We start from the raw sequence: 24,980 nt of genomic DNA, 5'->3' as shown, positions 1-24,980 counted from the left end.
AATTATCTCTGTTTTGAAACACTGAGCTGACTTCTGGGACATTTCCAGATCAAGGAAATTTATCCTCATTTTCAGATGACATGAGTTTCACTCTAATTACTGTATAATTCACCCCCAGAGAGAGTGGCATGCAGGAGAGCTTTTTGCCCCATTTCTTGGAGTGGCCAAGTCAGAGGGTGAAGTGTCTCACTTCTTTGGGGCCTCAGGTCCCCCATGTGTAAAGTGGGGAGCTTGGACAGAATCTCAGCAACTCAGACTTCCCCAGGCCCTGGGGTTCTCAGACCTATATCTCCTTGGATGGGCCAAGCTCATCTGTGATCCCCTGCCCCTCTCCTCAAGCTTGCCTGTCCAGAGAAGCAGCCTCGGATGAACCGTGCCACGGCCCACTGTGTGCAGCACGGCCCGCCAGCCCCTCGTCCTTCCTCTGGCTGCCTCACCCCAGCACACCGCAGGCATGGCCAGGAGCAAGGCCTCTGCGGGATCCCGGCTGACTTGCTAAACCCACACCTAACCCAGCCGGAGGAATGGGATGACAGCTATGAGTGGGTCTTTTCTGAGCCATGTTCCTCTTGCAGGGGGCAGGAAGGCAGGGGGAGGGGAACCCGGTACCTATTCTCAGACATGAGCAGTCAGTTCTCATTATCCGCGGTAGTTAAGTTCTGTAAAGTGTCTGCAGACACGGAATTAGTGACTACTGAGCCATGGCTTCTGGGGGAAATACAGGATTCGGTTACGGTGAGCCTCTCCACACGTTTTCATCAACTGTTCATTACATGATCTTGTCTTGTGTGTGTTTCTGTTTAAAGACATCTTATTTAATATACATCATTGATTTGTTTACAATGAACGCGCGGCTCTCTTAACTCAGGCCTGCGTGGGGCGACACGAGATAGCGCTTCAGCACGACACCTGGGGCCATTTCAACAGCAAAATCACCAACAAAAATCACAAAAATGTGAAAAACATGCTACATGATGGACACACAAAGACACTTGTTTACAATATGAGCTGAAACAAGAAGGCAGACCGTCACCTTCTTCAACTTTAGCTGGGAACGTGCGCTATAGGTGACTCAAATTTTCGCCTCTGGGCACACGTCTGCGAGTGTCTGCGTAAGCCTTTGAGTATTGATTTGGGGATTACAAATAAATTTAGTGAGTAGGCGAATTGCAAGTATGGAATCTGGGAATAATGGGGATTGACTGTGCATCCTTGTCCCTTGGGACAGTAGCGGGACGTGGATAGACTTGGGGGAAAGATCACGTAGACCAGCCACTGGAAGGGCCCCATGGCTTCTCTAAGAACAGCCAGGTAAGATGAATTACAGGGCAGCTTCCTTCCCTGGGAGACCCCAACGCCTTGTCTATATTATGCTTTAAGGTCAACACTGCATCCACTCACCTGGGAGCTGCCAAAGGGATTCTGTAAAAACTTAAGTCACAGTAAGTCACTCCTCAGTGTAAAACACTGCATAGCGCCCATCTCCCTCAGAGCAAAAGCTAGAGCCATTGTGAGGCTTCCCCTACAAGGCCCTACCCAATCTCACCCCCTACACTGCTCCCATCCCATATCAAGCTACATTCATTTTCTTGTTGGTCTCCATGTAACACTGAGTCTGTGCCTCCTTGGGACCTTTGCACATGCTGTTCCCTCTGCCTGGAATGCTTTTCCCTGCAGGCAGTTCCCCAGCTCACTCCTTCACTCTGGCAGGTCTCAGTTGAAGTGCCACACCCTGAGAATAACTTTTCCTGACCAACTTATCTCACGTAGCTCCCTCCATCACCTCTATCTCTTCATGTGGCTTTATGTTTCCTTATGGCCTTTATCCCCAGCTGACACATCACATAGTCATTCCTTTCTCCATTGTTGGCTTCCCCACTAGAATGTAAGCTTTGTTTGCTCCCTCCTGTGTCCCCAGGGCCTCGAACTATCAGCTCAATAAATTATTGTGCTGTATGAATGGACATGGTGAGTTTGTTCCCTTTATTATGACCACTCTCTGTACAGATTATCTATGGTGACTGAAGTGGAAAATATGAATATGTGATAAAAGGCAAGGGAGGAAATACCAGATAGGTGGATTAAAAAGGCTTTATCCCATGGGAAAATTATAGAGAGAATTTAATGGATAAAGAGGAACAATTATTATTATTAACATGTACTGAGCTCTCCTGTGTGCCAGGCCCCCTGCTAGAGACATTCACATACACTATTTTATTTAATCGTCTCCACAACAAAGTGATTACCCTTATTTTACAATGGAGAAACTGAGACCAGAAAAGCAAAGTAACTTTTCCTAGGTCACACAGCCAGTACTGCACATGGACAGGACTTGGGCCCTATCAGCCGCCCAAGCCTATTGTGCATTTTCTACCACATCGTGCTGCTTCCGTCACTCAATTTAAAACCTGATCTTAAGTGTTTGAAAGCAAAAAACTGCTTTTCTTAAAAATTACCTTTTCCAGGGAATTCCCTAGCGGTCTAGTGGTTAGGATTCCAGGCTTTCACTGCTGGGGGCCCAAGTTCAATCCCTGGTTGGGGAACTAAGATCCCACAAACTGTGTGGCATGGCCCCCCCCAAAAAAATTACCTATTCCCCAACAATACAAAATACAGATGCACAAGGTTATTCATTGCAGTACTATTTATAATTGCAAAATATTGGAAATAGCCTAAATACAGTTGTTAAAAGGAATGAGGAAGCTGTCTGTGGACTCAGTGAATGTTTTCTGGGATTTCTCGTCAAGTGAAAAAAAGTCAAGTGCAAAAGAGAATCTGCAGTGTGCTATCCTTTGTGTAAGACAGAAAGGGAAATAAGCAAATATTCACAGATCTGCCTATTTTTGCAAAAGGTAACACAAGAAGAAAAAAGCAGAAACTAAGGCGATTAGATTCCTGTAAGGGGTGGGTGGCAACAGGTGCAGGGAGTTGGGACCCTGAATGCACTGTTTTGTAGCCTTCTTCCATGTTCATGTTCTACATATTCAAAACACAAAAAATCAACAAGGGTCAGTGTGGGGGAACCCTGAAATGGAATGCAAACTGAAACACGTGAGCCTAGCTGTATTTCAAATGAACGGAACAACCACAGTAAAGGGAGGAAGACAGAGAACCAATCCAGGTAACCCTGAACACAACACCTACCTCATGGGTCCTCAGGCTAAAGACAGAAAGAACTGCTCTCTGCTTAGAAGGCTTTCTTCTTTCCAGTAGTATGAAATAGGGATTCTGGTGCTACCTTCTCTACATTGTAGGACTGAACAAATGAATCAATGTAATGAGGATAAAGGGAGTCAAATCTCTCAGTGTTGGAGAAGGAATTTACAAATATGGAAAAGGAGATTAGAATGAACTCTGTGATGTTGGATCGAAATTGTTAGATAGGTAGAAGTAGAGACAGAGATATACAGAGATATAGATAGACACAGACAAAAAAATAGATGTTGATATATATGTCTGTGCATATACATATATGTATGTGTGTGTATATATATATATATATATATATATATATTGCATTTATACATACACGTGTATATGTAGATGTATTTCCCAGTTCTGTCCACTGTGGAGGCCTAGTAACACCCCAGTAGCAATGAGAGCACTTAGTACTCATATCTTGGTTTCTAAAAACCATTCCCCTCTAAAAGGAATCAAGCCTCCTTGGAGAAATGGCCATTTCCAGGGATGCAGCAGGGAAAGTATAAGATGAATCGATGGCATCTTAGTGTGCCTATAAGCAAAAAAGTGCTAAAATATAACAGGGATGTAACAAAAGTTCACTATATTCAGCCTAAAGAGGTGTCCAGTGGCCAATGTGGAACAATTTGAGCGTGAAAATGATTGTAACAGGATATTCATGGAATACAGCAAATCCATACCATTATAAACAGATAAATGAAAAATCAAATAAATGGGAAAGAAAAGAAAGTTCTTCCTTACACTACATTGCTAGCTAATAAATGTAGAAAGCATGACAGAGTTAGAAAATCACCATTTTGCAACCACCATGGCGATCATTGCAAGGAACCTTCAGTGGCGGCTGAAAGTAGTGCGGTAAAGTGAGATAAGGAACAGGACATCTACATCATCTCAAGATGACTCGCCACTCATTACTTATTAATTGCAAAGGGAAAAATAGTAACTTGAGACTGTGGAAACTTTAACCAAGTGATCAGAGTAAAAAAATCATCAGAATAGGGAGAAAGCATCCTCTCAATACACTGTACCGAGAAGGACACAACATCACCTCTGAGTAATTCCTGCCCCCAATGCAGAACCTGAAGGTAATGATGAGAAAACATAGAAACTTAAATGGAGGGACATTCTACAGAATAACTGGCCTGTCCTCTTCAGAGAAGTCAAAATCCCTGAAGATAGGAAAAGGTGAGGAACTTTGATCCCAGATCAAAGGAGACTCAAATGGCAACATCATGCAGTGGGGGATCCAGGAATGGAAAAGAAGAAAAGCAAAGCTGTAAAAGACACTATTGGGACGATTAACAAAACTTGACTATGAATTAGGGATAAGTATTGCTTCAATACTGAATTTCGTGATTTTCAGAAAGGTACTACAGTTATGTAAAAGAAAGTCTGAGTCCTTAAGAAATGCACACTAAAGTATATATGGATTTCTTTTACTAAAAAAAAAATGTACCTGGCCTTCTTCCGGAGCAACTTCTGAGACTCAGGATAATGTACCAAAATGTCGTTCAGGTCCTTCTTATCCAGAATGAAGAGGTTGGTAAACCCGTGGGCGATCACGTTAGCCGTGCGCCGGTTCCCGCCCCCAACAGCCAGCAAGCTGGGGCAGAGAAGGGAGGGAGGTGAGACCCTCAGGAGGCTGCAGTTCTGATCACACTTAGCATCTTCACTTTCACCCCTGCCTAGAGCATCACGATGGCCTCACACGGGTGACAGCTGGGCCCACCTTGCATATGTCAGCAGGTGCCAGTGCTGTATGCATAGCGGTTTCCTCAGACCCAGCGAAGGGCCCTTGAGGACGTGGTCCCACCCACTGGCCATCCCTCCCTTCCCCAGCCTTTGCCGGGGTCCCCCTGTTTCACCCTGTTCTGACCTTATTTCTCCAAACACAGATCCAGCTTTCAGCGTCACCAGCACGGACTTCCCATCCGGGCCACCCAAGACCTGCACCTGCCCCGCCTGGATGATGTACATCTCCCGGCCTATCTCCCCCTGAAACAGAGAAGAGGGCGAGTCCCTCTGTCATCACCAAAAGCAACCACAGAAGCAGCAGGGCTGGGCCCAGGCACTGGTGGCACAGTGCAGCGGAACCTGGGCTGGGATCAAGCCCTCCTACCGACTTGGTATGTGGTGTAGAGATAGTCACTTCCCCTCCAGGATCTCAGTCTCCCCACCTGTAGATTGCAGGATTACGGTGGGGAGTTAGTGGTGTGATGGAAAATGCTAGATAACGAGGCCCAGGTGTAGTGGTATTCGGTAAATTTCCAGTTATACGCACCCATGGAGGGCCCAGAGGCATGGAAAAGCTCACAGCGGTTCATACAATCAGCTGATACCTGCGCCTCCCCCCTGTCCTATCAGGAGCTCGGGCGGCATTTGCTTACTGAAATAGGAACGATAACGGCTTTAATAGGAATGTCCACCATTACCTAACGCCTCTCTGTGCCAGGCGCTGCTCTAAGTGCTTTATGTGACTGAGCCCGCTTAGTCCTCAACAGCCCTCTGCGGTAGGAACTCTGCCCAAGGTCACAAAGTTAAGCAAAGCCGAGCCGGGATTTGAAAACAGGCAGTCTGGTTCCATGAACCCAGAGTTCATGGTTGTTATGAACCCCCATTCATATGTTGAAATCCTAACCCCCCCCCCCCCCCCCGGCTCCTCAGAATGTAACCTTATTTGGAAATAGGGTCATTACAGATGTAATTAGTTAAAAGAAGATGAGATCATACCGCAGTTGGGTGAGCCCCTAATCCAATAGGATTGGTGTCCTTATAAAGGACCTTTGGGCACAGAGACAGGCGTAGAGGGAAGACAGTGTGAAGAGGCACAGGGAGAAGGCAGTCATCTACAAGCCAGGAGAGGAGCCCGGAGCAGATCTTTTGCTCACCGTCCTCAGAAGGAACCTACCCCACCGACACTTGGATCTCGGACTTCTAGCCTCCAGAATTGTGAGACAATACAGTTCCGTCATTTAAGCCATTCCATTTGTGGTACTTTGTTGTGGCAGCCCTAGCAGACTGATACAATGGTCTTAATCACAAATGAAACCAAATGAACGAATGAATGAATAGCTTTGCTTCGAACTAGAATCAGAAATACCCAGTCTGCCAGCACCTTCCAATCCTCATGCCTTCATAGACCGGTGCCCTGGCCTGATACCTATTGGCCACACATGGTGTGTGTAAAGGGAGAGTGACCAAAGACTGGTAAGTGGCTTATGCTTTTGATTCATTTGACAAATATTCCCTGGGCATCTCACACATGCATGGCCTTCTTAACAAAAAGGAAGAAAGTCTCGTTCCCCTGTTTCAGTGTCCAATTTGACATGGGGCTGAAGTGTGAGGGGCTGCAGAGCTCACCCTCATCTCACTGACTCGCCCAGGGGTGGTCCTGGGGTGGCCTCGGGTTGTCTCAGCGAGATTGTCACAGCGCGAAACCTGTCAGCAGAGGGCGCCATTTACACACGTTCACCAAGTGTTCACTTCAGCTTCCACAGCAAACTTCCCAACAATCTGATTCATTTTTCCTCATCAGAGGTAAAGTCTACCTCACCCACAAGGATATTAGCAACAGCAATGGCACCGACTCTGTGCCAGCCATGGTGCCAAACTCCCTATGCATATCTTCTTCAGTTCTCACAATCACCCCATGAGGGAGATACTATCAATATCCCTACTTACCCATGAAAAGAGTCAGGCTCAGAGAGGGCAAGCCACTTCCCCAAGGCTGCACAGCTAGGAATTGGCTCCAACGTCAGACAAATCCTTCTATTGTTCCCAAACTTCTCTTGGCCGCTGAGGCTGCAGCTTTAAATTCTCAGCCATACCCTTGTCCCCATTCCCCCAGCTCTTTGCTTCCAGAAACTTCACTGTTATGCAGCATACAGCTTGGAGATGGGGCCCTTCTGGGGCTGGGCGTTCCTGAGTTTCACAGGGGGTTCTTGGGCAATATTTTCACCCCTGTATACACACTAAGCTCCTCCACCCTGATCACTCACTCACCAAGTGAGCTCAGTCTCACCTCGAATCCCAAAAAATGGGAGCAGAAGGGGCCTTAGACACTGTCTAGCCCCGGCATTCAAACCCAAATGAGTCCCAGGATCAGGTGGAGGATGTCAAGGAGAGGAGGGAGCCTGTGGGGCAGTGGAGAGTGGTGGGACCTGTGGCGTCAGGAGAGGACGACATCCCCTTCGGGGCCAGCCCCTTCTCCACTCCACATGATTCTGGCTGTTTGGGAAAGTGGGGCTCAATGCTAGCCGATTTTCTGTTTTCAGCCGGAAATCTGGATTTTTATGTGAAACCTTCCAGTTTTTTCTGGCAATGCTGCGCACTTTGCAGGATCCTAGTTCCCTAACCGAGGACTGAACCCAGGTCACGGCAGTGAAAGCACCAAGTCCTAACCACTGGACCTCCAGGGAATTCCCGAAACCTTCCAACTTTTAAAGGCTGGAGACTAATTCAAATTTTTATTTTTAGATTAGTCCAGAAAAAAAGAAGGAAAAAAACCCCCATGAAACATCTGTGGGCTGGCTCCTATGCAAGAACCATTAGTTTGCAACCTCTGACATATCCTACCCCTCCTCCAGCCCCATTTTCCTGACAGGAAGACCAAGACCCTGGAAGCAGGTCCATCCACACAGTCAAGACCCTGCCCCTCTCTATGCTCCTCACTTTCCTCTTCTATAAAGTGGGGCTCCTCGTCCTGGCCCCCATGGCCCCAGGAAGAGGGAGCAAGGCCTGAGGCACATCTGAGTTCAGTGCCTAGAGCTGGACAGAGCCTCCTCGTGCCAAACAAGCCAGGAGCCCTGGGGTCAGCTCACCACCCTCCTCCCCTCCTGGCAATTCCGCTCGCCCCGCTGTGCCTTCATAGGCCCCCACTCCAGCCCAGCTGCGACAGGCAGTGGCTGTGACTCCCAGACCGCCTTGAGGCTGCCCTGGGCCACTCACCTTCTTGCACACGTAGTCGTTGGGCAGGTAGACAACAGAACGAAGTCTCTTCAGCATGTCGAAGATCATCTGCCGGTCACAGCCCTGGCCCCGAGAGGACGGGAAAGGAGCCGTTTAGAGGAAGGTGTGGGCTCTGGACCTTCCAGAGTCTTGAGGGTGGGGACACTGTGTAGGCCATACCTGGAAGAGTGCCACTTTGCTGACGATGTTATAGTTCACATCGATGGCGAGGTCCAGCCGCATCTTATCTGGAAGCTGCACCATCAGCTCTGACTCGTCTGCAAATGAGACCCTGCAAGGTTCAGAGGCACAGCCGGGTCCCTCCTTCACACACACAGGGCCCGTCCACACCACACTGGTGGGGACCACAGGCACACCATTCCTCTACCACCTGGAACCACTCTAGATTGGGAGGGTATCCTCTCTGCCTCCAGGCCTTTGCCAATGCCGTTCCCTCTGCTGGGAACAACCCCATTCACCTTCCTGGCTAACCCTACTCATTCTGCAGAACCCAGCACTCATGTCACCTCCTCCAGAAAGCCTTCCCTTGACATCCTCCCACCTAGCTATTACGTTATCAGTCCCTGTGCCATAGCACATATCACACCCTTTACTGCAATTGTTTGCCAATGATCTGTCTTCTCCACTCACGTTATAAGAACAACATTAGCAAGAAATGAAGTATTTGGAGCACTTACTATGTGCCAGGCAGTTTTACAGAGTGCTTTACCAAGATGATTTCACTAAATCCTCCCAGCAGCTCAAGAGGTGCCCACTATAACCCACTTTACAGACAAGGACAGGGAGACTCCAGAGGGCAGTGATTTGCCCATGTCCATGCAGCCCAGGGGAATGGAATCAGGACCCCACCCAGGCCCTGTGACTTCAGAACCTATGCTGGGAGAGCAGTATGTCTGCCCACCATAGGGTCTATGGTGCGCAGCTGAGAGCCTGGCACAGAGTGAAGGTCAGTAACTGGAGACAGAAATGTACCACGGGGCCCCAGCCCCGTGCTCTGTCCACTGCACCACAATTAGCTTAGGGCTCAAGTGCTGGGTCTGTGCAACCCTGGGAAGGTCAGAGCCCTCTCTGGTCCTCAACATGTGCCCCCCGTGAAAAGTCACAAGGCTGTCACTAGAACAGAATGAGGCAGTGGAAATGAACATGGCTTGGAAACTGTAGTCATGTGCTTTGTCCACAGACTTGCCAACACCCCCAACTCAGGAGACCGTGGGCCTCGAGTGTGGCTTCTTTGAGACCAGAGTGAACCCCACAGAAGCAGTGGGGGGCCCTTTCATTTTTCTGAGGGCCTTGAGAGACTCTAGGCACAGTGCCAGTGGTCCATAAGCTTTTCAGAGCCCTCCAAAACGATGTCTAGGCTCTGAAAACAAAATTACTAGCTCCCCAAAATAAAAAGGAAACAGGAAAAAAATAAAGTCAATTAACATGTAATTAACCTATTCAAATTTCACTAAGGATTCCATTTAGAATCTGTGAAAACTTCACTATATTTGGAAAGTTTACAGGTAAGATTCTCCCACTTTGCAAGAATAACGGAGCACACCTCATCATTGACAAGAAAGCAGAAACAGCAGTGAATGAAAATGCATTGTTTTAGCCAATTTCAGAAGCAAAGTATAACATCAAAAAAATTTTAAAAATATATTGTAATAAACTCTAATGGAAAATAATCTGAAAAAGAATTTTTTAAAATTTACAAAATATGTATTATATGTATGGATATATATGAAGAGGAAGAGAGGAGAGAGAAACAGAGACAGAGTCTTCCCTCCTGGTTCCAACTGTACTTCCATCTTCGAATGGAGATGAATTTCAAGGTGGGGGGCGGCATTCGGAAGACAAGCCCTTCATGTCTTCAGGGGTCTCCTGATGGCTTAACTTGGGCACCGCCCAAGGCCTCCCCAGGCCGCTCTCACTTAAATGTTGGGGCCAAGAGAGGCCCCCATGCTCGGGGCCTCAGGGACACGGGATGAGGCCAGGGCCCAGGAAGGCAGGGCAGGGCACCTGGTCGGGCTGGGGGAGCTGGTGACAGCTGGGTTGGGGCGGGGAGGGGAGTGGGGAGGGGGCGTGGTCTTACCCAGCATGCCTTGGGAGTGCCAGGTGTACTCATACCAGGTCTTGACCCGGTTCTGCACGGACCTGGGGATCTTGTAGAAGTTCATGTACTTCACTGTGCTGTCCATACAGCTGCGGTAGTAGGTCTCTCCCGCAGTAGCGGCCCCCACCACGTCTCTCATCTGGGGGTAAGGAGGGTGGTCAGGGGAGCCGCTGGGTCAGAGCGGGGCCGGGCTCTGGGGACGTGTGTTGTGGGCACCTTTACTTAACACAGCCCAGGGGTACGTGCCTGCGGGGCTGGGGGGAGATCAGGAGAAAGGGAATCCCATGTCCACACACAGGTTTTCCGACGATGCTGCACGTGGAGGAGCGAGGCTGCTGGCCCCCTCCCGTGGCCTCAGGTCTCTGGGGCCACACAAGGAGGGGAGCCCTCCCTGGGCTGGCCTGATTCTGGTACAACGTGGCCCCTTGGTGCCAGAAGTCACTTTGACACCACTCGCCACCCTCCCGCCCCGCCCCGCCCCTCCCCGCCCCGAGGAAATATGAACCAGGAGTGCTGCTCCTTGGAGCAGAGCCCCTCAAAGGTAACTCTGAGGACCCCTGGTGGTTGCCTCAGGCACTGACTACAGTATGAGCCGCACCCCCAGTACATTAGAATCCACCGGGGGCTTCTCTCCAAGGGAACAGCCCAAATCCTCAGCCCCTGCAGAAAGCCATTCAGCCCAACTCTCCCGCTGTCCCAAAGGACTGACATTTCACATGGGAAGCAACCTCAGAGAGGAAATGGGACCTACACCTCCATCACCACCCCTTCACTCAGCGGGTCCCAGAGCTCCAGGCTCCTAACTCTCGGCCCAGGGCTGTTCCTGGGCCTAGTCTGAAAGGAACGGGCACAGATGGTGATGCTTCTGGCAGCAGCAAGAGGGCAAAGGGCCCTGCAGGCAGGTGGTTTGGAACAGACTAGTGACCCAGCTACCTGTCCGATCATCACGGAGAAAGCGAAGACACCTGTGAAATAGTTCAGACCCTGGAAGACGATTTCAAAGAGTGTCCTGGGGTCGGGCAGGCCGCCGATGGTGATGAGGGTCTTCACAGCCCAGTAGTAACAGCGAATGTAACTAGGGAGAGAAGAGGAAGGAGTCCTCAGTCATCACAGGCCCTGCCCTGTGGATCCTGGGCAGCCTGGCGTGGATACGTGTACACTGTACAAAAGAGAAAAAGCTTTACGGCTCATAAGTGCAAACAAACAAACAAAACAAAACAAAAAAAAAGGAACAAGCGCAAACCCTGTCCCAACTTCAGAGCCCTCTGCCGCTTGTAGAGCACGCTCACAGGCACTGTGTGGTTTTGTTGTGGCTCTGCCCCGACCCTGCAGAGACATGTTGCCATCCCCATTTACAGATGTGGAAACTGAGGCTTCCGGAGATTACTTAGAAGACTTGGCAGGAGGATAAACCAGGGTTTTCCGGCTCCTGATGCCTGGGATCCCTCAATATGTTTTCAATGTCCGCAGTCTTTCCTTTGCTATCCCATCATGAGGTTTAGGAACAAGCTCAAAAGTGGAAGATATCTGGAGGATCACCTTTTCTGACCCTCCCCCTTGCCTGTCCACTAACCAGATAGTGAAATTGAGGGCCGCAGAGGGAAAGGGAACACCCATGGTCACCAGCTGGCAAGTTCCAGAGCTCAGACTGGAAACCAGATGTCATCTGCTTCTCTGAGCTAGCACCCACCATCAGTAAGCCTTTGACACAGCTCATGAATCATCGGAAAGGGAGGTATGGGTGATGGGGCCCTACTGTGTGGTAAAAGGCATAGGAAATGCCTGTGCTTGTCTAATTATCACAAAGCAGTGAGAGTCCCTTCCTTTTTTTTTTTTTAAAGTTTTGCATGTTTATTTATAATTACAAGTGTACACTACTCCAACAGAGCAGCCCCATTGTTATGTTCTAATTTTTAGCCACTAAGTCCTACAAAAATAAACCTAAGCTTTTACAATATCTTAAACAATACAGAACTAAAATCTTTATAGCTACTTAAAGGGATTTAGTTACCAAGGTGCTTATGTTCATACCTTCAGACCGTGCCCTCCCGTCAGCAAGGTTGAGGTCAGCAGGGCCTAAAGCCAGGGCAGTCTCAGCAGGCTTTCCTGTGCTTCCTGTCCTCCCACCAGGGCACAGGAATTGCCCAGAGCCTGCCCTGGCTCCAGTGTCCTGATACACCCATGTTTCCAGGGTCCCTGCTCTACTGGGAAATGGAGAACATCAACCAGCTGGCCAATCATCTGGTCCAAGAATGACCCCACATTTGTCCTCCCCTGGGCTCTGCTCACCACCTGTTTATGCAGCACCATGCTTAGAGCATGGGCTCTGGAGCTGGACCGCCTGGGCTCAAACCCAGCTCTGCCACTTTCTAGCTGCATAACCTGGACAAGTTACTCATCTAGCCAAGCCTCAGCGTCCTTCCCCTGAAAGGGACATAGCAATAGAGCATCCTTCACGGGGCGATCATGAGGGTGACATGAGGTGCAAAAGAGCGCCTGGCACACGGTGGGCTCTCAGTAAATGTCAGCTATCAGAGCCTTCCCTGTCACTGGTGCCAGCAGTGGGGAACAATAGACTCACCTATGTCCTCAAGAAGTTCACTGTCTAGTGGGGACAGGCAAGTCAACGTGCAATGAGCACTGGTGGGTGGGGAAGCAGAGGTTGCTGGGAGTTGGGGCAGTGTGTGTGTGGGGGCTCTACCTCTGAATAGCTGCGAGGCCTGGGGCAGGGCTCTGAGCCTCCCGACCCCTCATTACCACCTAGTGCAAGAAAAATCTCAGAATCATGAGACAGGCCTGCCCTGTCAATCCCCATCATACCAGTCCTGGCCACCAGAGGGCGTGCTGAGCAGCCTTTAGGGGGACTGAGCTGGGCGCCGCCTGGGTACTGCCTGGACTCTGGGTGCCACTGGACCACCAATAGAAGATGAGTGATATCCACGCAGCTCCTGCTTTGCCCTGCAGAAGTCAGCCACTGGCACGGATGGCACATCTTAGGGGCCTCCCAAGTCTTCCACACCACTGGGTCTGTGGGGACCCCTGCATGCTGCCCCAGACCAGGCCAAAGCGGAGCAGGATGAAGAACCCAAATATTAATATATAGGAACTTAGGTCCTTACGCTCCCTGGCCTATAGCAGGTACTCAAGGAATGGTCACTATTTTGAAAGTTATTATTACGGATGATGTTGGATTTCTACAGGGATTCTCCTTCACTACTTGTGCTTTTGCATATCCTGGGGTTCCCTACAGGACTCCATTTCGAAAAGGGTAACGCTGCCAGAAAAGTGTGCCCCTCCACTACGGAGCAGTGAGAACTCCCCAGGGCCATGCAGAGGGACGTCCCGGATGGTTGGCCCTGTCCTCCCCTGCCCTGCCTGCCATTCCTCCCAGGCCTACCCGTGATGGGGGCCAGGCCCAGCTCCAGGACGTGGGTTTTTAGCCTGTTGGGGCACAAACCCCTTTGCAAAGCTAACAAAAGTTATTAGGAAGCTTCTCCTTAGAAAAGCCAGCATGTTCCCAAAATTTAGTTCCAATTTCAAGGGGTGGTTGTGACCCCCTTAAATCTCTGGACCCCTGGTTAGGAACCCTTTCCTGGTGTGCCGCCTTCCCCATAAGAATGGCCATAGCTAGGAAGTGAGGTCACTGACTCCTGTCCAGGCACAGGCTGGACATGTTACATACTTTATTTATTCTTCACGAGAAATCTGAGTGTAATCCTACCCCCATTTTATAGATGAGAAAATTGAGTCTCAGAAAGGGTAAGGGCCTTACCCAAGGCCACAGAGCAAGATTTAATGAATAGCTTCTGTTCTTCCCTTTGCATAGAATGTCTTCGAGTCCTCCCTCTGCCCCCTTGTGAGGGGATGAATGAATGAATAAATGAGTGAATGAATGGTCTAGTCATGGGCTCAGGAGCAGGGCTGTGGGTGGGTTCAGCCGCGGGGAAGAGGGAGCGGGGCCAGTGGTGATGTAGGCGTGCTGGGCCCTGACCCCATCCCCGACACACTCCACCCCACAGCAGATGGCAGGATTCCCCCCACCTGCCTGGTTGCCCTGGACTCCGTGACTCTCTAGGTGAGCTCCCCTCAGGCCACAGGCCCGTCGCAGAGGGTGACAGCTGTGGCCATTGGGGCCAAGGTTGGGGCATCTGTACTGAGAAGGGACTTTCTGGACCAACAATCACTCTAGAGAGAAGCCACCTTGGACACAAGTGGCCTGTTCTAGTGCCAACTGGAAACAAGCACGTGGAGGAGGTGAAAGTGTTGACAGCCGGACTGAGAGCGTTTTGTGTCACTAGTGGGCACAGCCCAGGGTGAGGCAGGGCCTGCCTGAGGGGACTCACTGACCCCCTGGGCCTGAACTCTTCCTCCGCCTCTTTGTCACCACAGCTGACCGAGTGCCGGCTGTGGCCTGGCATGGGATCGGTGACTCAGATGCACCCAGTCCTCACAGTTACCTCTTCAAAGTGTGCGGCTCCTATTATCAGACCCATTGGGCAGATCAGGAAACTGAGGCTCAGAGAAACGAAGTGAGCTGCCCACTGCTAGCAGGTGGCAGCACCAGCAGTGAGCTCCGGATTCCTGTTTCTAAAGCCTGTGCTCTGAATCTCCAGGCCCATCCCTGACCTGGACCCTAAGTGCTTCTGTCTCCTTCCCACACTGCCCTCCAACCTCATTATCACACAAACCCTCTCTTGACCTTTTCTTTTTTTTTTTTTTTTGCTCTCACGGACAGGGCCCTAACCCCTAACCAGTTCATCTGTCTGCTTCCTGCCTGTCCTCCCCATCCATCCTCCCATCAGCCATCATTGGGAAAACCATCTTTCTGGGATTCCCCTGGGTCCTGTCATTCTCCTGCTTAAAAGGCTTTGAAAGGCAAGTGTTGAGAGTGTAAATGGGCAGCTTTCAATAACCAACCAAGCCTCAGAAATGAGGTGGGGTACGGGAACTCTCTGTACTTTCCAATCCACTTTTCTGTAAACCTAAAACTGCTCTAAAAAAATAGTCTCTTAATAAAAAATAATAATAATTTTTTTAAACACGTCATAAAATGTTCATACCCTTGGCCCTGCCATCCCTCTGTAGGAATTTATTATGAGGAAACTGTCAGACCAGAAGACAAAGATTCCTAAACACAGACACTCCCTGCAGCATCACCACGTGTCATCATGAAAAAACTGGAGACAACTTAAGTAGCCAATGACAAGGAAATGGCTAAATAAATGGTGGTATCTCTGTGTGGCGGGGCATTGGTACCATGGTTTTTAAAAATTTACTGATGGGAAAATATGCACAATATTATGTTATTCTATTTCCTTGTTGGTGAAAATTCTTTTCACACTTTCACATTTCTAAAATAAGGATTATCTTATAATCCATGTATACGTTTAATGTAATATTTCCTTTTTTCCCAAAAAGCTATATTGACTCAATAATGTATCATAATTAACTGCATCTTAGACTCAAAGAAAGAGAGTATGTTCCCGCTCTTTCTTTTATAATCAGAATATATATATATGTATATGAACAGTAAAAAAGAGACTTCTGCTGGTTTTGCCTAGGGCAGCTCTATCCAATAAAAATATGATGTGATCCACATATGTAATTTAAAATTTTGAGCAACCACATCTTTGAAAAGTAAAAAGAGGTGAAATTAATTTCAATAATGTATTTCAGTTAACCCAAAATATCAAAATTAATATCATATCCACATGTAACCAATATTTTAAAAATTAGTAATAAGACACTAATCCAAAACCTGTGTGTTCTCTACAGCTGCAGCCTATCTCAGTGGCCCTTGCACTTCAAGTACTGTACCCGGCAGCCCGGGGCAGCCCGGGGCAGCCAGTGGCTTCAGTATGGCTCAGGTAGGAGGCTGTTTGGCAACCCGGCCCCGCCTCCCTCTCTGGATCCTTCCACACACCCTGCCCCCTCCAGCGACAGAGGACCCCTGACTCCCTGACTCCACTATTTCGCTACTCCACGCCTTTCTTCCTGCTGTTCCCTCCCCCCGGGATTCTCTGCCCCTTTCCTCCACCTACCCAGGCCAAGCTCAAACTTAACTTTTCAGAATTGACCATCCCACGCCTCCCTCCCCCCACCCAGGGCACTGGGCAGATGGTACCACATGTAAGATTCTGTAGCCGTGCTGTCTGGATTCAAATCCCAGCTCTCTGTGTGATCTGGGGAAGTCACTTCACGTCTGTTACCTCATCTGTAAAATGGGGATGCTGATGGTTCCTGTCTTGTGTGATTGTTGGGAGGATTAAGTGAGATACTACGTGAAGTGCTTAGAACAGGGCTGGTCTGTATAAGCCTTCTCCAATGCTTGCTATTATTAGTATTACTATCATTGTCACCATCATTAACATTTGAGCATGGACCTCTATGTGTGGCAGCTCTCTGGACTGGCAAGTAGATTTCTCCTTGTTTGCTAGCTCCTCCACGGCTAGCAATGCCCAGGAAGCATGTCGAGCAGTATTCCCTGGCCTTGTTCCCACACAGCCGTGCCCACAGGGTGGAGGAGTGGACACGCACGTGCTGTGAACTGGCCAACTCAGTAGACTTTGGGATGCGAAAGGATCTTTCTAGCAGGTCTTGTTCATGTCTGCCCCCTTTTGCCTGGCACGTGGCAGGTGCTCAGAAAATGTTTGATTAGTGAGGATGTGGAGACTTGGCCCTTGAACCTTATCATGACAATGATTCTTTGGGAGTGAGGTGACCTCGGCAAAATGGCGGCAGTGGGACTCCTTTCTGGGAGTCTCGGTACCGTGAATTATTAAGACACAGGAGGAAGACTGCGGCTCACCTGTTTCCCACGCCATCGTAAACCCAGTGAGTGGAGCCAAGGCCCTCATAGGCTGAAGCCCAGTAATACAGACATGAGTTCACATGTAGACTGTAGAGCAGGTAGGCTGTGGTCCTGATAACCCTGCAAAAGAAGGAAAGGCACGAACACAGTAGCAGAAAGGGTGGCAATGACATATCACCCCAGGGGTCAGAACTGCAGGGAACAAGCTAGACTTCACCCTTCCCAAAGCCCACCTCAGAGCCCTCCCTGTCGGAGCTGCACAGCCCTGCCCAGCTGTCTGGTGCGACAGACACTTGACCGATGGGAACCAGTGGCTGGACTGGGCCAACTGGCTGCTCTGTTGAGACTGTGCTGGTTAGGACTGGTGATACTTGAACAGAAAGTTGTCAAGACTGGGGGCTGGAATAGGCACAGAGCTACTGTGCAGACCATTCCAGGGAAGTGGAAGAGCTGAGTGGGGGATGCAGCGGGGCGGGGGGGGCAGAGAAGGGACAGATACATACAGAGGAGCGCTGCTCCATGAGAGATGGGGAGAGGAGCCCTGTCCCCGAGTGTGGCCTGGCTGGTCCTGGGTCCCAAGCTTGGACATCTGCAAGATGGCCCACTGTGTCCATACAGCCACTACCCCCGTGTTTGAGTGGTTAGGGGGGGTCAGTTTCCTGAGCTGAGACTAAATTGAGACCCAGTTCCCTGGAAATGCAGGGGAGCCGTGCATGTCAACCTACGTGAGACCTCCTCACAATTGGGGGAAACGGGACATTCCTGGTTCTCTAAAAAACAAACATCCCTTCGCAGAAGGGCCAGGAAGAGGCCCAGCTTCCGGTGAGTGGCAGTGGCGAGGGGGCCTGGGGGCCAGGGGAGCCGAAAGGGGAAGTGATGGGGGTAGAGAATGCCTTGCTCCGTTCTTGCTGCAAATGTCCTGGGGCATGTGTGTATGTGCATGTGTGTGCACGTGTGCACTTCTGTGTGTGTGTGTGTGTGTGTGTGTGTGTAGGGGTCTCACCTGTAAATGTAGGCTTTGCTGAGGATGGATTCCAGGCGGTTGTTAAACTCGAAGAAGGCCATGTACTGGGAGAAACAGCAAGGCATCAGGGGCGGCCCGCTGCCCTCACCTCCCAGACCATTCCCCACAGACCCCCGGTGGGAGCGGGTTGGAGAGTGAACATTCAAAATCAGAGGTCCTTAGCCCTTTGAGGAATGGGGGGCCAGAAACTCCATTTCTGAATCTGATGGAAACCCTGGACCCTCTTCCTTAGAAATTACATATAATCATGTTGTCACAGTTTGTGTATAACTTCAGGGGACTCCTAGACCTTCCAAATCCTATCATGAAACTTTTAAGGTACATGCATCCCAGGTTAAGGACCCTGTTTTCAAGGTTTACTTATAAAGACAACAATTATATAAAGAAACAGCCGCTCTCTGATCTCCTCAAAAGGCTTATTTATAATAATAAAAGTGTAAGATAACTGCCCATTACTGAGCCCTTGTACGACTGCACTTTATGCACTTTACCTTAGCACTTATTTACATGTATTATCCTTCTCCTTTTACAGAGAGGAAACCGGCACTCAGGGGAGTTCAGGAACTTGTCCAAAACACACAGCTGGTAAGTGACAGAGCCAGGGTTCGAAGCCAGATCACACTCAAAACTGCAAGCTCGGGGCTTCCCTGGTGGCGCAGTGGTTGAGAGTCCGCCTGCCGATGCAGGGGACACGGGTTCGTGCCCCGGTCCGGGAGGATCCCACATGCCGCGGAGCGGCTGGGCCCGTGGGCCATGGCCGCTGGGCCTGTGCGTCAGGAGCCTGTGCTCCGCAGCTGGAGAGGCCACAGCGGTGAGAGGCCCGCGTACCGCAAAAAAAACAAAAAAAAACCCCTGCAAGCTTTTTCCACAATGTTACACTTGCCTCTAGATCTCTGCACACATGTTGTTTGACCTTTGAAAATAACATTGATGAAGATTCCCTGTGGGCCACGCTAGCTATCATCCAGGTGTTCATTCTAATTTCCACCTGGAGTTTGCATTGGATGAAGAAGGACCACGGACTTGGATCCTCACCTTGGACCCAAAGAGTTGCATCCTCTGAGTCCTGCTAGATGTTAGGTGCTTGAGTTACGTTCACTACTACCACGTGGACCAAGATATGGATCCAGCCCCTGTATTTGGGGTAAAACTTGGGCTGTGGATCTAACCCTCCTCACTCTGATGTATGGCTCTAAAGCAACCTCTGCCGCCCCTGGAAGGCTGGCATGTGTCAAATAACACTGGTGCCACTTCCAGTTTCCCTCTTCCTCTGGGCAGCCAGGAAGCTCAGAAGCAGCTTTCATGCTCCATTCCAGATATGCTTTCTTTTCATCGAGGTACTTGCATTCTTCCAGCTTTTCTCTGCCCTATTTCTCCAAGTTATTAAGGTTATTGCGTTTGCCTCTTTTGTAAATTCCCTCATTACCATTTTGGGGAAGAAGCATCAGGTATTATGTAAGGAGAAAGATGAATTTACTTGGTCTGCCAGAAAAATCCATTTGGGGGATCCTGAGTGCTCTGACTAGCTGTCCACTCTGGTCACATTAAAGGATGTTGCCAGGTCTCTACTCTACACTGTGTCACCCTCTCTGAGACATTGGCTCTGCCCCGGTGACAAGAGGAATGGTTGTAGTGACACTGCAATGACAACAACTAATGATGAAACAGGTGTCGGGCTGCATGTTCAAATCCATCCTGGGCACTTCCTGGCTCCTGTGACCTTGGGCAAGTCACCCAAGCTTTCCAAGCCTCTGCTTCTCCATCTTTTAGATGAAGACCATCATAAGGCAGAAGTCTCTCTGTTGAATCTCTATAGTAACTGAAAGCATAGACAGTGGAAACAGGCTGCCTGGGTTCAAATCCAGACTCTACTCCTTCCTACCTGTGTGACCTTGGGCAAGTTACTTAACCTCTCTGTGCCTCAGGCATCTCATTTGTGAAATTCTGGTACTAACAACACTCATCTCATGCTGTTGAGAAGTAGGCACTTGTAAAGCCTCCAGAACAATATGTAACACACAGCACAACTAAGAAGCGCTAACAATTGTAAGGAATTTCCCATCTCCCCTCGGGGCCACCCTTCCCAGATGCCTCCTGCTCCCCAGTGCTGCTCAGGCCAGACATTAAGCTGCCACTGCAGGTGCAGAGCACGGAGGAGCTGAAGGCCTTGGATGGTCTTACCTTCAAACAGCGGGGCAAGCGCAGGAGGGGATTCACACCAAATTTCAAGTAGAGAAAGTCCAAGGGCAAGAGGCAGAGCATATCCATCTGAAATTCCAGCAGGACACCACAGTGCATAAAATAGTATATAACTCCCAGGGTTGTGGGCTGGGGTGAGTGGCAGGGGTCTCCACCTTCAATGGAAAGGTGAGGTCAGAATGCCCCTGGAGGGGCTAAAATTAGGGCAGGAGGCATCCTACCAACGAGCTCCAGCCAGTGCTGGTCCTGGCAGGAACCACGTCACATTGGCCCCAAAGCACCCAGGGACCCCAGAGACACCACCTCCCAAGATCCCTGGCACACACCTTAAAGCGCTGAGATTTCAGATAATTGTTGCGCATCTCCTTTTTGTCTGTCTGGAATAAAATGGAATACTGACTGTGAAATGGCCTGAGAGCTTAATCCCTGACCCCATGGGAGCAGCGATGGACATCCCCGCACAACCTCCACCTCCCTATTGAAGTAACAGCCCCATGGATGTGTAGCAGAATGGACCAGCAGAGCTTCGATGAAAGCCTCACAGTCTACAGATAGGGAGGGTCGAGCTCCTGGTGGTGGCATGGTGGGTGAGGGGGGAGGTTGTCCAAGGGCACTCAGCTCAATTCCAACTTCTTGGATGGAAAGCAGGGACATTGAGCTTATTCTCTCTTACCTGGACCATTTGTAACCATATTCACTGAGGAGCTGGCCACTGCTCTGATCAGATCAGGAAAGAGGTTGCTCAGGGAGTTCTCTTTCCTCTAAATTATTTTAGAGGGTCAAACTCAACGTGTCTGCACACAGTGGAGCAGGCTCTGCCAGCATGGGATTTTGAAAAGTGACATGCACAGGGAGATGGGAACTCTGCAAGTCACAATCAGGACTTAGGTGTTCTCCCTAATAAGTGCACCAGAACACAGGCTCCCAAACTGGTCTGGGTAGTGCTGCAGGAAATGTTGATTGTCAGCAGATACCTGTGCTAAGCATTCTGCATACATCACCTCCATAGATCCTCACAGCAATGGTACGAGGTGGGAGCGATTACTATCCCCATTTTACAGATGAGGAAACTGAGGCTCCAAGAGGTGATACAGTTGTCCTGGTTGAGCCGAGATTTGAACCAGGTCTGCCTGTTCTAAAGGTCATTCTCTAGGCCACTTCTTCATCTCTCATTGCATCAGGTGGTCCAGGAACCATTTCACCCATGAGCAAGACTTGATGTGTGTAATTTGAACGTATCAAAGATGTGTGAAACAAGCAATGATGCTGTTGAATAAGCATGGGTGGACGTCCTGAGATTTCCTTGTTTATTAGCTTCTGGTCCCTCCCAGCGTCAGGGGTCAGCCCCACGAATGCTCTGGCTGCAGGGTCTGCTCCCAGCCACCCCCCGACACCTGTCTGTGACTCACAATGATGTCCCCGCCTTTGACAAACTGCAGACGCAGCTGGAACACGGTGATGTCCAGGAGGTAGATGAGGTCACACAGGTAATCCACCAGCAGCCAGAGGTGGATGTTGTCCGGCATCTGGTAGGGGAAGGCCCAGCGCACGGGAATCAGCCAACAGTTCCAGTTCCAGGCCAGCACCACGAAGAACAGCCACACGATGTACATCAGGTCTGCAGGGGTGGGAGGGGCCAGGAAAATGCTAGAACGTCAGCCAGAGAAGGGCTCCTCGCCACGGGATGCGGGTGGGACTTTCTGCTTCCCACTTGTCTGTCTGCACTTTCCTACAAGCCCTATATGCAGCCCTTCTGTAATTTCGGGGGGGGGGGGCATGTAAAACTATCATTGATATAAAAATAAATCACGGCTAGGCCCTAACAAATTGAGTACTCTGAGTAGGGGATATGGGTCATTACTAGCTAATAGACAGCTAACCAGAAAACACTTCTGCTCTCATTCTTGTTGAAATTTTTCCAAAAATGTATTTCCTGCCTTTGTAAATACACAACAGTAAATAATGCATAGAAGATGGACAGATGGATACACAGATGGACAAGTGCATGGATGGATGGATGGATACTGTAGGTCACCTGGGCATTTTATCATTTATTTATTTATTTTTGTTTTTAATTTTTTTGACCGCGCTGGGCAGCCTGTGGGATCTTAGCTCCCCGACCGGCGATCAAACCCATGCCCCCTGTAGGAGAAGCGCAGAGTCCTAACCACTGGACCACCAGGGAATTTCCCCCACCTGGGCATTTTAAAGGACCAATGGACACCAGGGTTGAAGTCCTGCCCCCCAAATGACTTCCTGTGTGTCCTTAGGAAAGTCCCTCTCTGGCACCTGTTCTGTCCTCCTCAGAGAAGTCGTAAGGAGAAGTCAGATGAAAAAGGCAGGGCGCTCCTTTTCAACTGTGAAGTGCTGTGCACATATGAAACGTCGTTATTCCTGAAGAATACAAAACGGGCTAAAAGGCAAGTGAGAGGGACTTCACTTTAGATGCTGGAAGAACTTTCCCCTTTTCTGCTCAGAGCAGCAGCTCTGGGAAGGAGCCAGGAAGAACAGAGTAGAAAAAAGACTTGGCCAAGAGTCAGGAGTCCTGAGTCTGCCACTGACTAGTTGTGTCTTTAGGCCAGTTAACTTCTCTGTACCTTAGTTTGCTTGTCTGTTAAGATGGGTATGATCTTATGTTCCTAGTTCAGGGACTTTGTTTGTTTGGGGCCCGCCCTTGCACTGCCCCCACCCCCTCCCATTCTCCTGCCCTCTCATGTGACATGTGGCAACGCCCACCGCCTTCCCAGGACTCACTGGTCATCGGGTCGATGCTCTGGGGAAACTGGTACTTCTTCCAGGGGCGGCGTTTGAACTTGCAGCAGAGCATTTCACAATAGTGTTCCTCCTCCTCCTGCCCCGATTCAGCTGGCTTCACATCCAGGGCCGGCTCTGGGGCTTTCTTGGCTGGGGCTATGGGATGACACTGTGACCCTCTGACCCAGCCCTGAGGCTCGGGTAGAGGATGCAAAGAGAAGGCTCGCAGGACTTCCCTGGTGGCACAGTGGTTAAGAATCCACCTGCCAGAACACTCTATGACATAAATCACAGCAAGATCCTTTCTGACCCACCTTCTAGAGTAATGGAAATAAAAACAAAAATAAACAAATGGGACCTAATGAAACTTCAAAGCTTTTGCACAGCAAAGGAAACCATAAACAGGACCAAAAGACAACCCTCAGAATGGGAGAAAATATTTGCAAATGAAGCAACCGACAAAGGATTAATCTCCAAAATTTACAAGCAGCTCATGCAGCTCAATAACAAGAAAACAAACAACCCAATCCAAAAATGGGCAGAAGACCTAAATAGACATTTCTCCAAAGAAGATATACAGACTGCCAACAAACACATGAAAGAATGCTCAACATCATTAATCATTAGAGAAATGCAAATCAAAACTACAATGAGATATCATCTCACACCAGTCAGAATGGCCATCATCAAAAAATCTAGAAACAATAAATGCTGGAGAGGGTGTGGAGAAAAGGGAACACTCTTGCACTGCTGGTGGGAATGTGAATTGGTTCAGCCACTATGGAGAACAGTATGGAGGTTCCTTAAAAAACTACAAATAGAACTACCATATGACCCAGCAATCCCACTACTGGGCATATACCCTGAGAAAACCAAAATTCAAAAAGAGTCATGTACCACAATGTTCATTGCAGCTCTATTTACAATAGCCCGGAGATGGAAACAACCTAAGTGCCCGTCATCGGATGAATGGATAAAGAAGATGTGGCACATATATACAATGGAATATTACTCAGCCATAAAAAGAAATGAAATTGAGCTATTTGTAATGAGGTGGATAGACCTAGAGTCTGTCATACAGAGTGAAGTAAGTCAGAAAGAAAAAGACAAATACCGTATGCTAACACATATATATGGAATTTAAGAAAAAAAATGTCATGAAGAACCTAGGGGTAAAGCAGGAATAAAGACGCAGACCTCCTAGAGAACGGACTTGAGGTTATGGGGAGGGGGAAGGGTGAGCTGTGACAGGGCGAGAGAGAGTCATGGGCATATACACACTAACAAACGTAGTAAGGTAGATAGCTAGTGGGAAGCAGCCGCATGGCACAGGGATATTGACTCGGTGCTTCGTGACAGCCTGGAGGCGTGGGATAGGGAGGGTGGGAGGGAGGGAGACGCAACAGGGAAGACATATGGGAACATATGTTTATGTATGACTGATTCACTTTGTTATAAAGCAGAAACTAACACACCATTGTAAAGCAATTATACCCCAATAAAGATGTTAAAAAAAAAAAAAAAAAAAAAGAATCCACCTGCCAGTGCAGGGGACACGGGTTCGAGCCCCGGTCCGGGAAGATCCCACACACTGCGGAGCAACTAAGCCTGTGTGCCACAACTACTGAAGCCCGCGAACCACAACTACTGAAGCCTGCGTGCCACAACTACTGAAACCCATGCACCTGGAGCCCGTGCTCCACAAGAGAAGTCACCGTAATGAGAAGCCCGCACACTGCAACGGAGGGTAGCCCCTGCTCGCCACAACTAGAGAAAGCCCGCACGCAGCAACAAAGACCCAACATAGCCAAAAATTAATTAATTAATTAAGACACAAAAAAGAGAAGGCTCCCAACTGCAGACTCTGGAACTGAAGCTGAGGGGACCCTGGCACCATCCCCTAACCTGCTACAAGCTCTGGGTGC

At 49.3% G+C, this 24,980-nt stretch overlaps 1 protein-coding gene across 1 annotated transcript in view; it reads right to left on the bottom strand.

Moving 5' to 3' along the window:
- Nucleotides 1-4,905: 4,905 nt before the first annotated feature.
- The window catches only part of CNGB1 (cyclic nucleotide gated channel subunit beta 1), a gene marked incomplete at its 3' end in the record, with an annotated part of 80,250 nt that continues 60,175 nt past the window's right edge, over nucleotides 4,906-24,980 (bottom strand). Inside the window, exons 21-31 of the mRNA XM_082861985.1 lie at nucleotides 23,056-23,211; nucleotides 21,711-21,919; nucleotides 20,628-20,678; nucleotides 20,284-20,370; nucleotides 18,082-18,146; nucleotides 17,076-17,198; nucleotides 11,201-11,342; nucleotides 10,247-10,406; nucleotides 8,329-8,426; nucleotides 8,149-8,232; nucleotides 4,906-5,196 (exon numbers count right to left, since the gene is read on the bottom strand). Coding sequence (XP_082718111.1) covers nucleotides 4,906-5,196; nucleotides 8,149-8,232; nucleotides 8,329-8,426; nucleotides 10,247-10,406; nucleotides 11,201-11,342; nucleotides 17,076-17,198; nucleotides 18,082-18,146; nucleotides 20,284-20,370; nucleotides 20,628-20,678; nucleotides 21,711-21,919; nucleotides 23,056-23,211 — 1,466 coding nt within the window. The remainder of the gene's footprint in view (nucleotides 5,197-8,148; nucleotides 8,233-8,328; nucleotides 8,427-10,246; nucleotides 10,407-11,200; nucleotides 11,343-17,075; nucleotides 17,199-18,081; nucleotides 18,147-20,283; nucleotides 20,371-20,627; nucleotides 20,679-21,710; nucleotides 21,920-23,055; nucleotides 23,212-24,980) is intronic.

Source organism: Leucopleurus acutus (assembly GCF_964270905.1).
Source record: "Leucopleurus acutus genome assembly, chromosome: 20".
NCBI lineage: Eukaryota > Metazoa > Chordata > Mammalia > Artiodactyla > Delphinidae > Leucopleurus > Leucopleurus acutus.
Note: the sequence above shows the minus strand (reverse complement) of the source record. Positions and strands in the feature narration are given on the sequence as shown.